Source organism: Anthonomus grandis, chromosome 11, assembly GCF_022605725.1.
Source record: "Anthonomus grandis grandis chromosome 11, icAntGran1.3, whole genome shotgun sequence".
NCBI lineage: Eukaryota > Metazoa > Arthropoda > Insecta > Coleoptera > Curculionidae > Anthonomus > Anthonomus grandis.
This window is the reverse complement of record NC_065556.1, coordinates 6112256-6126899: the sequence shown is the minus strand read 5'-3', so window position 1 is coordinate 6126899 and position 14644 is coordinate 6112256. Positions and strand designations below refer to the sequence as shown.

At 31.3% G+C, this 14644-nt stretch overlaps 2 protein-coding genes across 2 annotated transcripts in view; both read right to left on the bottom strand.

The window, feature by feature from the left end:
- The window catches only part of LOC126742453 (uncharacterized), a 1408556-nt gene that overhangs the window by 448722 nt on the left and 945190 nt on the right, over positions 1–14644 (bottom strand). Inside the window, exon 8 of the mRNA XM_050449100.1 lies at positions 6364–6477. Within this exon, the coding sequence (XP_050305057.1) occupies positions 6364–6477 (114 nt within the window). The remainder of the gene's footprint in view (positions 1–6363; positions 6478–14644) is intronic.
- LOC126742272 (uncharacterized) lies at positions 905–2294 on the bottom strand. Its single transcript, XM_050448899.1, has 2 exons — positions 1878–2294; positions 905–1583 (listed from the first exon to the last, which is right to left on the bottom strand). The coding sequence occupies exons 1-2, from the start codon at positions 2218–2220 to the stop codon at positions 1216–1218; spliced, it is 711 nt and encodes a 236-aa protein (XP_050304856.1). The 5' UTR covers positions 2221–2294; the 3' UTR covers positions 905–1215.

The window sequence follows — 14644 nt, the reverse complement described above, 5'->3', positions numbered from 1 at the left end:
CTCGGAAGGAGAATGTACTCCACAATTTTGGAGTCTGATATATAGCAGACTTCAGTTTGTCTACGGCAGAACTATGGCTGAGTTCATTCTTAATTTGCGTTCTAAAAAATATTACAAACCTAGAAGGCGTACCTGTGATCGTGATTTTAAAGTGTTATATCGATTTACTAGAGAACATGTAGAGTGGATATCAAATCACTTTTTGGGTACAGAATCTGGAGAAAGAAGAGGTGGTGCTATAAATAACATTGATAAAATGAAAATATTTTTGAGATACGTTGGTGATCCGGGTTTCCAATCAGGAGTAGGAGAAGATGTTGGTGGTCATCAAAGTTCTGTCTCAAAAGTAGTGACGGAAGTTACTGAGAAGCTAATAGAAAAATGTGGTCTGTGGATAAAATTTCCTCACACTACTGCCGACATAATAGAGGCGAAACAAAAGTGGCAATCAAATTATTCTTTTCCTTGTGCATTGGGCGTGATAGACTGTACCCACATAAAAATAAAAAAGCCACCTATTCATAGCGATGAATACATTAATCGCAAAGGATATCACAGCATTAAAGTCCAAGCCACATGTAATTCAGATGAGTGGTTTACAAGTGTAGACGCTTCATGGCCAGGATCTGTTCACGATTCACGGATTTGGAGCAATTCAGAAATTTCAAATATTGCGAGGAATGATTTTCATAGGTCGCAAGCACTACTCTTAGGAGATGAAGGATATGGTATAGCACCGTGGCTAATGGTACCTTTTAGAAATCCTAATACACCACAAGAACGTGCTTATAATAATTTATTTACAAAGGAACGTGTAATAATTGAAAGATGTTTTGGTCAACTAAAACAACGATTTCCGATGCTACAATATAAAGTGCGGGTATCCATAGAAAAAGTTCCAAAATTTGTCATATGCTGTTGTATATTACACAATGTAGCAAAATATTTAAAAGATGAGCTAGATCCTATGGAGCTCCCATTAGAAGATATCCCACTTGCGTATCCGGCAGAAGAGGAGTTGGATAATAATAATATTAGAAGAAGCGGGCAACGGAGGCGATCTGAGTTAGCAGATGTCATTCTTGCTCTCGCTTGAAGTAAGTAAAGCGTGGAAAGAACTTATTTATCATTTTTATTATTAACACTTTAGAAAAATGTTTTTGTCACATGTTAGAATTCTTTATTTCGTAAGTGATTCTAAAAAGTATTGACACATTATAATTTGAAATATGCTTGTCCATTGTCAGCTTGAATGATATTATTATTGCTTGAATTAGATTGTTCATCAACATCTCTGTTTAGCTGTCTCTTGAGTTTTTCCTCTTTCATTTCTAAAACTCTCAGTTGTTTCAGTAAAACTAGTCTTTGTAGTTCGTTATTCGAGAGTTGTTTAGTAACGTTTGTTTCATATTCTTCGAGAGGACTACCTTTATTATGTTTCTTTTTTTTAGGTGCATGTTGTACTGTACTAATAGCATCATCATTTGCTGCACTCGTTTCAGAAGCAGAAGTTGATTGCCTAGGGATTGTATCTTCATGGCCGATTTTCGTCTCTGTTTGTTGTATGCCGACGGATAATGCTCCTAAAATGAAAAATTAAGTAAATATTCATACAGTTTCTATATTAAAAAATGGACAAGTGATAAAGTTTCGTAAATAATATTGTAACTTTTTTTTGTTTCTAAGCTACAAAAATGTCTGTCTAAAATACTTGATCAAATGTTAAACAATAAGTAATTAATTATTATAAACAACATAACTTTATAAATCATTCAATTTTCACAAAATAATAAATAATAGCAAACATAAGATAGGTTCACTAATATATATGGTAATTTAAATAAAGTTACTTATGAAGAAGATATTAATTAATTTACCTGGAACTTTTGCAAGTACTGGATTTGTGTTGCCTTCCATGATTTCCAACAAAATCTTTTCCCAATCCTGCAGCACAATTTTCTTATTTCCAGTCCTGTTTATGTCAGTCTTTTTCTTGAGTCTGGATTTCATATTATTAATTTTTTTGTACATTTGACTTGTCGTTATTTGTGACCCGAAATTCAGCTTCCACTGTTTGTTAATCAGTTCTATTGCTTGGCTTTTTGACTTTCGGACAGCTGGTGTTTGTGACTTGGATAAAAGTATGGGAACATCACGTAGCATGTTTACAAATCCCATTTGGGATTCGCAGACTTCAGTTTCTTCTTCACTTTCACTCATTGCACACTGATACTTGAATTTATACTAATACACGAATATGCGAAACGCGGCACTTGTTTATTTGGTGTTTTTTCAGGTGCAGACTTGTTTGGAAAAATTCGAGTATCTACTTTATGTATTCGGAGCACATACTCCTCTCAGCGAATAATTTTTATTCATATAAAACGGAGAACAAACCAGCACTTCATGCTCATGCTCATGAGTACATACTTGGAGTTTCAACTCAAGTAATATTCATAACAGCCATTGTATCTAATATTTCGAGTGTGAACCTGGTTTCTTGGTATTAACTTTTCAAAAAGATATTCAGGTCTTTGACTAACATATAATCAATAAAGAAAAGTAGAAGTGAAGAATTTAAATAGGTAAGGTAGCGTTAACCACCTCAACTGAAATATAGAGTCTGATACATGATCAAACTTTCCGAGGCTAAAAATAAATCTACTAGTATTCTGCACGCATTGCAGGCGGTAACGATTTATTTGGTCTAAGCAAGGATAATAAACTATAAGGCAGTAATTCAAAATAGATAAAACAAGAGCCACTACGAGTTTTTTCCTAGTTTTAAAATTTAAAATGTGTTTATTGGTATAAAGCATACGCATGCGTAAATAACACCTCTGCAGAAGAGTATTAACATGTTCCTTAAATCTTAAAGAATTGTCTGTTGTAAGTCCCAGAACCTTCACAGTATCAGAGAACAAAATAGTTTCGTTATCCAATTGAATGTGAACAGTTTCCATTATATTTTTATGTGATCCTCGGTTTGAAAACAAAACCATTTTTTTTTTATTAGGATTATTGACAAGGTTATGCTCTTTTGAAAATTGATTTATTACGTTCAGATGAGCGTTAATAGTATCAGCCACGTTATCAAAATTAGTAGAGTTAAAATAATGTATGTATTGAGTGTCATCAGCATACTGATGTATTTCAGAATCTTCAACTAGACCGGGTAAATCTGTAAAGTAAATATAAGAAATAATAATGGGCCTAGGATCGACCCTTGTGAGACACCAGAAATAATGTTTTTCGAAGCAGAATATTCATTATTCACCCTCACTTTCTGGGTTCTACGCCATAAGTAAGTTTTAAAAAAGGACAAAACAACCTCACTACAGCCATAATATTTCAGTTTCGCTACAAGCAAATCATGATCGATGACATCAAATACTTTCGAGAAATCAAGAGCTATAATAATGGCTGAAATCTTTTTGTCAAGAGCTCGCATGACATTATCGGTGACGTTTAGAAGTGAACTAGCTGTACTATTATATTTCCTAAAACCAGACTGATGGGAAGGGAGGATATTATTTGACATTAAAAATTATGACAGCTCCATATAGACTATTCTTTCGAGAACTTTGGAGATAACGGGAAGCAAACTTATCGGACGCAAATCTTGAATACATTCAGGACTCGAGGATTTGGGAATTGGACATACCACTGACTCACGCCAGGCCGTAGGAAAATATCCTACCTCCAAACAACAATTTATAATATGAGTGATATGATCCAGTATATCAGGGAGACATAAGTGTAACATACGTCGAGTTATGTCATCCACACCAGAGGCATTGGACCTAATATTTTTTATAGTTTTTTCGACAGCATTTTGGTCTACTAAAGAAAAATGAAAATTATCCTTGGTAAATTTATTACTGGAGTGGAAGTTAATTTTGTTTACACATTTATCAGATTTATTAAAAACACTTCAAAAAAAATCATTTATTTGATTTGGATCAGATATATTAAACGGCAGCTCGTTATTATTCTTGGTTGTTTTAATATTTAAAGTTTCTAGACCTTTCCAAAGTTTTTTACCAGTTTTGTCATTCTCCAAGCTTGCAAGATATGCAGCTTTTTCTCGTCTTATTGATGCGAACGCAAAATTACGACACTCCGTGTAATATCTCTAATTTTCTAAACACTTGTGATTTTTGTATTTAGTCAAAGCCTTATCACGTTCCTTTAAAATAAGTCTTAAGGTGTCTGTCAACCAGGGAGCTGGCTTTTTACTGACTCTTATAGTTCTGTAGGGTGCATGAATATTAAATAAGCAATTAATATTTAGTTCTAAATGTTGAACTTTTTTATTTATGTCCTCAAGATAATAAATATTATCCCAGTAAACCTGTGATAAATCGAATTTAAAATATATCTCAATGACATGTTTAAAATTGCGGATGGTTATAAATTATTGTTTTCGTCTTTGAACTACTAATTTTAAAGTGCAGAAAGGTATTTGATTGTGATCACTTAAACCTGAAACAACGGTGCCACTTTTATGATAAATATCTTTAGTAATGATAAAAATAGGATCTAAGCATGTTGCAGTAGTATTTGTTATACGAGTTGGTTCATTTATTAATTGTAAATACCCAAAAGAGTTAAGCATAGAATATAATGAATTAGGTTTTAACATATCAATATTTAGATCTCCGAGGATTACTGAATAATCATAGGTCACTAAAAGATGTGGAACAATTTCTTACAGAAAATTTATAATTTCAAACGCTTTCGATTTAGGGGGCCTGTATATTATAAGTATTGCAATATTGTGTATACCAATTTTAACATTTAGGAGCATACATTCAAAGTTTACATTATTAACATTAATATTTACAATTTCGCACTGAAACATTGACCTGACATAGATGCCAACACCACCTCCAACTCTGTCTAATCTATCCTTTCTAAAAAAATCATAACCTGGCATAGAAACCGCGCTGCTTTGATATATTTTCATTCAGCCACGTTTCACGTATACCCAAAATATCATATTTATTGTTTACAAATTTGAGAAAATCCGTAAAACTTGGCAATAAAGATCCAATATTTAAATTGACTACATTAAATAAGAATTTAATTGTTTGTTAGCCATTTCTTATAAACTATAAATATAAAATAAACTATATAAAAAAAACAATAAAAATAGCTATTTATCCCTGTAAAAAAAGTTATTCGTAATTAATTTGAGATCCAAGCTTTAAAAGATATTTCTGATAGGAAAGACAATTTTTATCAAAGCTATAGTGGTTAGTAGAGATAGACTTTACATTATGTTTGTTATGAGAGCCTAATTTAACACAATGAATACACATTTTCTCTTCAGAAATACATTCTTTCAATTTATAATTTTTTCCGCATTTGGGACAAGTGTCTTTTTGTTCGCGACAGTCTTTTACGGTGTGACCATATGCACAACATCGAAAACATTTAATAACACGCAGATAGTCCTCCACAACTGACTTACTCCATCCTACAAAACCCGATCCTATTCCTAGAAGGCGCTTACGAAGTGCCGGGGAAACTTCAATCACAAGGTCAATTTTGTTATTGCGTTGCTTTAACTTGGTAATATATTTGATTTCAGATGCTAAATCTGAGATATCATTTAAAGACGTTATATTGCCTATTATTTGGTCCGGTGTATCTAACCGTTCTAAACGCACTCCCTTTATGATTAATCTTGGATTAAATTTTTTAGCTTAAATATTCTTTTATTATTATTTTATTACTTAATATTCTTTTAACTTATTTCAAGTTCTGCTTCGTAATAGTCTTAAACTTATTTATTTTTACATAGAAGCGATCAAAGGTCAAGGTCATATAATATAGAATAACAGTAGATGCATCAAGTTGAAATAATGCGATTTAAGAATACTTATACTTAGATTGATATCAACTGAGATTTAAGCTGTTTAAGTTTTATCTATTATTTCATATTTTTTAAATAATTGAATAACTAAATAACGCAATGACCTATGAATGAAAACATAAGACAATAAATTAAATTCCGTTTGTTTTTGTAAGGGCTGTTACTTTATTTTTCACTTTTTTAGAGGGCGCAACTTTTAATAATTTTTTGTCCTAATAGCACACATAAATGTTATAAGGTAGGTAAACTTAAGGGACATTTGTGGCTAAATTAGTTAAGTCATTTAGTCCTAAAGAAATCGTTTTCCAAATCAGTTTAAAATCAATCATCAATTTAAAATATACTTAATATACGGCTGAAAATTAATTTTAATTATCATTTATTTTGTTTACTATTTTTTATTTAACAGTATTAACCAAAAATATGTAAAAGTTAACTTAAAATAAAATGTTGAATAAAAGTTATGTGCAAGTATAACTTACAGACAGGTTCCACCGTTTTTACACGTGGGCGTTCCATTAGTGTAGCAGAATGATTTTGGTCCCTCCGAACAATTTGATCCAGAATACCCATCGAAGCAGCTACATGAGAATTTTCTGAAAAGAAAACAAATAACGCTACAAATTTATATATAATTTTTGTTAATATTAAAACTTATTTTTAATTTTTTTAAAATTCTTTATTTTTATATGAAGATGAATGAAATGAAATTCCGAGTAACAACTCTTTTACTCGCTTTTCCATGTAGCCACCCCTAGAAAACCAAAACCTATAAAAAGAATTAATTCGTTTTCCATGCACAACCTTTTGTGGCGTAGAAAACATTATAATACGATTCAACAATATGAAAATATATACGATAATAATAGTATAAATACATTATTCTTTAAAAACTCGATACAATTTAATATTTTTTTAAAATGTAGGCCTTTGATGCGCTTTCTGAATACGACATTACGTAAATTGATAAGAAAATATATTAAACCTTCACTAAGTTGAAGGAAGAAAATCCCCGAAATAAGGCTGTCTTATGTTTAGGTAAGCGATCGATACATCTAGAGCGAGTTGGGTTGTCACGTAGATCCGCTTTCCTATTAAATTTGTTTTATAGATAGAGTGACTGTTTGTTGTCGATAATTTTAAAAGTGAAAGTTGCAAAGTTAAACTTGAATCTGTCATCCAGTCGCAACCATCCATTGTCTTTGTTGAGAATTGCTGCCTAATAGACAACATCACAGTAAGAAATAGAGGAGAGTATCACCGAGTCACACAAACAAAACTTAATATCTTTATTTAGGATATTTTTGTTAATATATAGGTTTTTTTTTATAGTAAGAAGATTGGACTAGTTAAAAAAATAGTTACATGGAAAGCAAATCTAAGGTTAGAGTCAGTCAAAAGACCTATATTTTTTCCTTATTTAATAAATTTAAGAATAGAATTATGTGGTATAATACGGAAATCATTTGTAAGAAACATGCAGTTTCTTACAAATGATTATTTGTAAGAAACATGCAGTTTCTTACAAATGATTAACCCTGTTCTAAAAATCAATATTTGCGTTTAATTGCTATTAAACACAAGATTATGTACACATATTTGAAATAACATGAAGGTCATAAAGGGCCGCATTTAAATAGTTATCTTTATAAAATGAAAAATAAATTTGGGTGTCGTCAACGTATCGATGTGTTTAACAATATTTTATAAAAGAGCAAAAATCAAATATACAAATAAAAGAAAAAAAAAAGTTTGACCCTTTGCTTAAACATAGGCTTTAACACTACCTTGTGGAACGCCTCGTGTAATTATAATATAATTTGATGTAATGCCATTGAGAGTTACCTGCTAAGAACGTCTCGAATGCTTTTGAAAAAATGTAAAGCTTCATCGCCTAAGCCAATAAATTTTAATTTGTTGCAAAGTGGTCATGCTGAAAGGTGTCAAAGATCTTGCTTAAATCAAGCAAGTGTTAAGACTCTTTTTTCCTCTTTTAGGATTCGTTCATTATGCCCGAATACACCTTAGCCTAAAGGATTATTGTGCCCACCCCGATGCCACTGCCCTGTATCGATGGTAAAAGTCTTTTACTGCTGTAGTACCTAGTGCTCTGGGTCCAGTAGATCTCTTTCAAATATTTATTGCCTTTTGCGATACAAGGTCTCACAGTTGCAAATGCCATGTCGGGCATGGCTGTTTCTGGTTCCTTTTCGCACAATCGGCAATTAAGGTCCCCATTTGACACTCAAATTTTGTTTAGGTGTCCTTTAACGGCCATGTGTCTCGTTCTGATACATATCAATGTTCTAAGTTTCTTTCTCCTAAATGTAAGGTGGTCATTTCTTCGTCTATTTTAAAGTTCATAAAGGTTTTATCTTTTCAGCTGTCTAATTTCTGTCCAATAAGCTTAATGTCTTCTTCACCTCGTACCTGATCTTAATGCGGATGGTACTTCTTGGTACTCTTAGTGCAGGTCCGGTCCAATGTAAGGTACTATAGAACCTTTTCCTACTAGTTGATCGGCTTTGTCGGGAGTCATTAGAAAGTGCTGTAGTCCTACTGTAATCTGTTCGATAACCTGACTGTATAGGCGGTAGAAGAGAATGAGTTTTTAAATTATATATGTCAAAAATTTTTGGTGCTGTTGGTAGAATACTTATTGGTCTATAGCCTGATATTTAAGCAGGGCTAGTAATTTTTTGAATTGGAATTATGTTTGCAAGCTTCCACTGTAGAAAATTTAGCAGTCAGTAAGCATTTATTTAAAATAAAAGTAAAAATATCAAGGAGTTAAAAGAAAAGCAAGGGTTAGAATTTTTAAGCTTTTATTATCCAGTAAACCCTGATTTAATACTCTTAAAAATTTTCAAGACCAGCTTTGCTGAAAGTTAAGCGAATTCAAATAAAGGTCTGCTAGGGTCGAAATCATTGGCAAATTTATTGTCGATAATATTGTGAAAGGCATTAATATTGCTACAAGTAGGAATAAAGTTAGTAAAATAGTTGCTAAAATCAGAGGGCTTTAAGTTGTTAAAAGCATGTATCGAAGTTGTGTCTGAGTTGATATTTAAGTATTTTAAAGTTTTCCAGAAGATTTCTCTTAAATTTAGAGTTGAGATAAGCTTTGTTTTGTTAATATTAGTGTGCCAAAAATCTACTATATCATCAACTTCTGATATATACATATATTATTTCCCAATCAAAAGAATTTACATTCCTGGAAAACAGAAGAAAAATCAAAATTTTCGAAGTTTTTAAATGTACGAAATTTAGGAGCATACTTTTCTTTAGCTATTTTCAAGACACACTCTGCAAGTGAGTAGTCAGAGATGCCATCCATAGGTATGGTAGCTCAGTCATCAACTAGGAAATGATCTGAGCTAATTATGACATCCAACAGAGTCGCGACGTTATTATGTATTCGCGTTAAGTATGTGACCATTTGTTTTTGTTTTTGACCATCGTGTTTTTTTGCTACCCTTCCATCCTCTCTGCCTATTGCACAAATGGTACCTACACTACCGCTCAAAAGTATTTGCATACCATGTATTCTTTTTAATATTTTAAATTAGATACAAAAATCTTATCTTTATACCTATATTTAGATTGTATCTCTTTTATAAATTGCATATGTGCTTAAACAGCATACCTATCAACTATGGTTCGATGGAAAACACTAAGTATTTAAAAATAGTCTTGCAAATAACAAACAATGTACTAAAAATATGCACTTCTTCTAAAAATCCAATTTATTTATAGCTCGTTTCCGATGAAATTTAAAACATTTAAAGGTGTTTAGTCTTCAAGAATTGATTTTGTGTAACATTGGTAAATAATTTTGCTTGCTTATTGATGATTGTCACCATTTCTTTACTGGTTTCTCAACATTCTTTAAAATGGCTAAAACAAAAGAGTTATCGGTAGAAACAAAAGGTGGACTTCATTGGACTTCATAAGGCTGGAAAGACTAACCATCAAATTTCGACGGATTTGGGAATTCCAAGGCGGACTGTCGATTATAATGTTAGGAAATTCACCAGAGAAGGGACTATTAGCAACAAACCTTGATCGTGAAGGCCAAAGGCAACAAGTTCAAAGGAGGATTCAAATATTATATTTACAAGCAAACGCAATAGACGCCTTACCGCCCCTGAAATCACAGCAAAAATCAACAAGAAGCGTAAAAAAGCGGTCAGTGTTTCGACAGTAAAACGGCGACTTTATACTGCTGGACGTAAAGGACGTTTAGCTGTATCAAAACTGCTACTGAAGGATGTTAATAAGAAGAAAAGACTTGAGTGGGCCCAATCACACAAAGAATGGACCATTGATGACTGGAAGAAAGTTCTCTGGAGTGACGAGTCGAAATTCGAGGTTTTTGGAACGAAGAGGCGAGTTTTTGTTCGCCGTTATGCCAATGAAAGGGTCATCTAGGATTGTACGGTGGCCTCAGTTAAACACGGTGGTGGTTCGGTGATGGTGTGGGGTTGTTTTGGAGGATCTGCAGTGGGCGATCTAATTAGAATAGAAGGAATTCTTCGAAAAGAGGGTTACAAAACAATTTTAAGTGACAATGTACTTCCTTCTGGTACTTAAATATTTGGGGAAAACTTCATCTTTCAACATGACAATGACCCCAAGCACACGTCGAAATTGTGCAAGCAATATTTAGGTCAATTCAAAGGAAACATCTTCTGAAAGTTATGGTATGGCCCACATAATCACCGGATCTCAATCCTATCGAATTACTGTGGGATGAACTAGATAGAAGTGCGAAAATCATGCCCCACATCAAAAGAAGACTTGTGGAGGATCATCCAAGAAGAGTGGCACAAGAGAAACCTCCGAAAACTTTGGACAAATTAATTAGAAGACTACCGAAACTCTGTGAAGCTGTTATTAAAAATCGAGGCGGACATGTAGATAAATCCAAAATTTGATTTTCTTAAATTTATTTAATTGAAAAATGTATTGTTTATATTCATTTTGTTATAAATAAACCGTTTCATAAGAATAACTGATGGGTTTATTAGTTTTAGTTATAACTTTAAAACAATCATATGTGGGCAAATACTTTTGAGCGGTAGTGTATATTAATGTAATTGATATAGTGAATTATTACCCTATATTTATTTATTTTTAGCTTTTATATGTTTTTAGGGCTTAATAAGTTGTTTTCTAAATAATTATAATTGGGAAAGTCTTTATTCTTGTTTTAGTTGTAATTAGGTTAGTATGTTTTAACGATCTGAACAGCACATGCGCCTTAGCTCGTGTATATGTTATCTGTTGTTTTTATAATCGCAGTTCAGTCGGCATTACTCTAAGCATGGTGTAAATTCTTGTAATAAAAAATGTAATTTCTTATGTACAATGTTTAAGTGGTAATAAAAGTCTTTTGAATTTAAATTTTTGAATTTGCGCTAAATTATACTTGCCTAAAAGAATACTAAACATTTTAAAACTATTTAAAAGAGAACTACAATCTATATTAAAATCGCCTTTAAAAATTATTGCATCTTGCTCTGGGAGAAAAAATAAATTGTTTTAAAGTACTAATAGCCATAACCATATCGCCATGCGGTCGGATACACCAAAACATAATTTCTTATCAACAAGTTTTAGTTCCATTATAGTATGGAAGTATAATTCGACAGAATTAGTATTCTGTCAATAACTTGACAGAATTAGATACTCAAGATTCTATTCGGTTAAAGCTGAATCAATTTTTTATGAAGAAAGCCACCCTTCGAACTTCAACAAAGTATGATATACCCAGGAATACTAATACATACAACTATCAGGAACATTTTTAGACAACTAAGTCTCACAGACTCTGACAACCGTGTAATCACTAGCTAACACAATATCAGAGAACAAATCAAAGCCTATACCACCAAATCAAGTATTAAAAAATAAATCTTTACCTAAACAGAATTATATTCGAAAGTTAAAAAAAAATAAATAAAAAGCTATGCACATACATATTATGCACATCTGCACCTTAATTAAGCTCGGTCATCACAAAAAAAAGGATACAAAATATCATGGATCTTTGTTTATAAACAAATAGGTACCTAAAAGAAACCCATATACAAAACAACGAGTAAGCAAAAATGTATGATAATAGACATTTTATCAATCTCTAATTTTGGTTTGTCAAAAAGCTACATGAAGTGTAATAAATAATTTTAGGGACGTACATCTGCTGCCCAACGGTAAAAAAAAATTAAGTTAGGCTTTTAAGCAATAAGGGTTTAAAGAAAAGTATCTTAGAAATAAACAGTGTATTTAATTAATGGAATTTATTTCAATAAATGCTCAAAACGTATGTCGTTATTGTCGAGACAACAATAAAGTCTATTTTGAAATTCATCACGAATATTGTCAAGGGTTTGTCTACTAATAATATAATGTAACTATTAATATAAGAATAATTTATACTTTTTAACTAACATAAAAATAGGAATTGAAGAGTATAACCTTTATACTCTTTAAGCTTCTATACTGAGTGTTGCAAAATTCGGTGCAAATGTTTTAAGGGAATAATGTTGGAGTCAAAATAAGGCTTTTTTTACCGGGGAAATTATCTTGAAGAAAATCGATTATTTAAAACATTGACTACTGTTATAAATCAAATCTTTTGAAAATTTGCAAGTTTCCATTCTTTTTTTTAATCTTCTTGATATTTTCCGTCACAAAAATTGTGTAAACCCAATTTTACGGTATTTAGGATTTAGGGAGCCTTACCCTTCTAATGGCCCCTATCTTATGTTTCGAGTTTAATTTAAAAATTAAGCAACACCATCAAGATAGCCATGAAAAATCTAAAATTTTTTTTTGCATTTTTTTCGATGCAATTAGTCGTTTTCGAAAAAAAAGCAAAAGAGGTGCATTATAGAACCTAAATAAACTATAAAACAAGAAAAAAACGAAGTGGGCCATGCCTGCTTTAATGTTTGTCGCAAAAGTGCAAGAAACGATAATTTTTAAAATTTTCGCGGCTAACTAGATGGTTTTCAAGATTTTTAAATTTCATATCGGAAACATAAGATAGGAGCCATCATAAGAGTAATACCTCCTGAATCCTTCCTTAAAACTGGGATTACACCATTTTTAAGGCGAAAAATATCAAGAGAACGCAAAAAAATTAAAACTTGCAAATTTTCAAAAGTTTTATGTATGTATATACGCATTAGTGTAGTCAGTGTTCGAAATAATCGATTTTCTTTGAGAAATTTGCAAGTCTCCTAAAATATTTGGACCAAATTTTGTAACACCCTATAGATGAATAAAAGACCTATAGCTTTGGTAACTTTACATACTTTTCAAATGCATTAATGGCCCGCTTTAAGTATTAAACATTAAATTAGTTTTTAATAAATGATAATTTTTAACGAAAATTAATAAAGTTTTTAAAAAACCCATCTAGAATTTTGTTTGACGTATGTATTTCTGATTATTAGTTTCTTTAGAAAAAATTAATCAAAAAATTTCAAAACAGGATATCTGCTACAGAATATCCAAAACATTATATTTACTCTCGTACCAAGGTAGTTCTGCTTTTTCAGTATGAACATTTTATTTTTATTTTTTTAATGAATCTAAGGGTACTTAAACTAAGAACAGGAATTGATTGCGTTACCGTTTTTATGAGAAGCAAGAAGAAATAAGTAGTTAATATGTAGAAAAATGTGTCGCGAGGTGCATCCTTACATTTTTTTCCTTTTTTAGTTGTAAAATGTCTCGAAAATCTTTTTCTTGATTCTCCTAATTATCCAGACTAACTATTTATTTTAAAATTGAAAATTATACGCCGGGTGTCCCATTTGCTATGTGTGACTATTGCTATTGCCGAAACTATAGGAGATACGAAGGCGGTTAAATTAAAAAAAAAGTTACCAATTTTGATGCTTATTCTAAATCCTCTTACAGCATTGCAAAATGCTTATTAGGTCGTGAGTTACAGGGTGATTTATAAAAATCGCCAAATTTTATTTAAATAATTATTTCCAAAACTGTTAAGTTGTAAACAAGTTTTAGAAACTTACTTTTAATTACAAGGTTTTATATTTCTTGTGTTGTACAAAACTTTACCTTTACTCTTTTTTATGACGTTTGGTATATTAGCAACGGCTATCAATTTCTTTCTTTTAAATACGGACCTGCATCTTTTATATCTTATTTTAAAAGCATTTTTTATTCCCTTTAAATAATATTTCGCAACGTGTTAACGTATTTATAACCATCATCAGGAAATTTTGCTTAGTGCGGATCTGACTTTTTTAACTGCCAAGAACCTTAATACTTTTAAATGTTTTTTCTTTTCCTCATGATTTAAAATTTAATTAAATAAAACCTTAAGCTTATTAAACTAGTGGTTGTTTATGTTAAAGCCAAACAAAAATAATATTTTTGACAATAATCATCAAGCTTTTACGTCAGTTTTTGTTCATGTTAATATTGTTCGAATTAATAAAATAGTTTATATTTTTTTCTGTTTTGCTTGTTACTTTCTTGATTTATTTTCTTTGATTTATTTTTGTGTTAAAATAAAGTTTGCAACTGAAAAACGATTAGATTTATTGTTTTGAAATGCAAGAACATTTCGCAATGCAAATGGTGAACTTGTACGCAAATTCGTGTACAGAAAGACGAATACCAAGTTTTCTAATATTTGACAGGCTAAAAAGAAAATCGCGGAATTCTTATTATTTATTTTATGATACATTAATCACAAAAATATTTAAAATAGCAATAGTT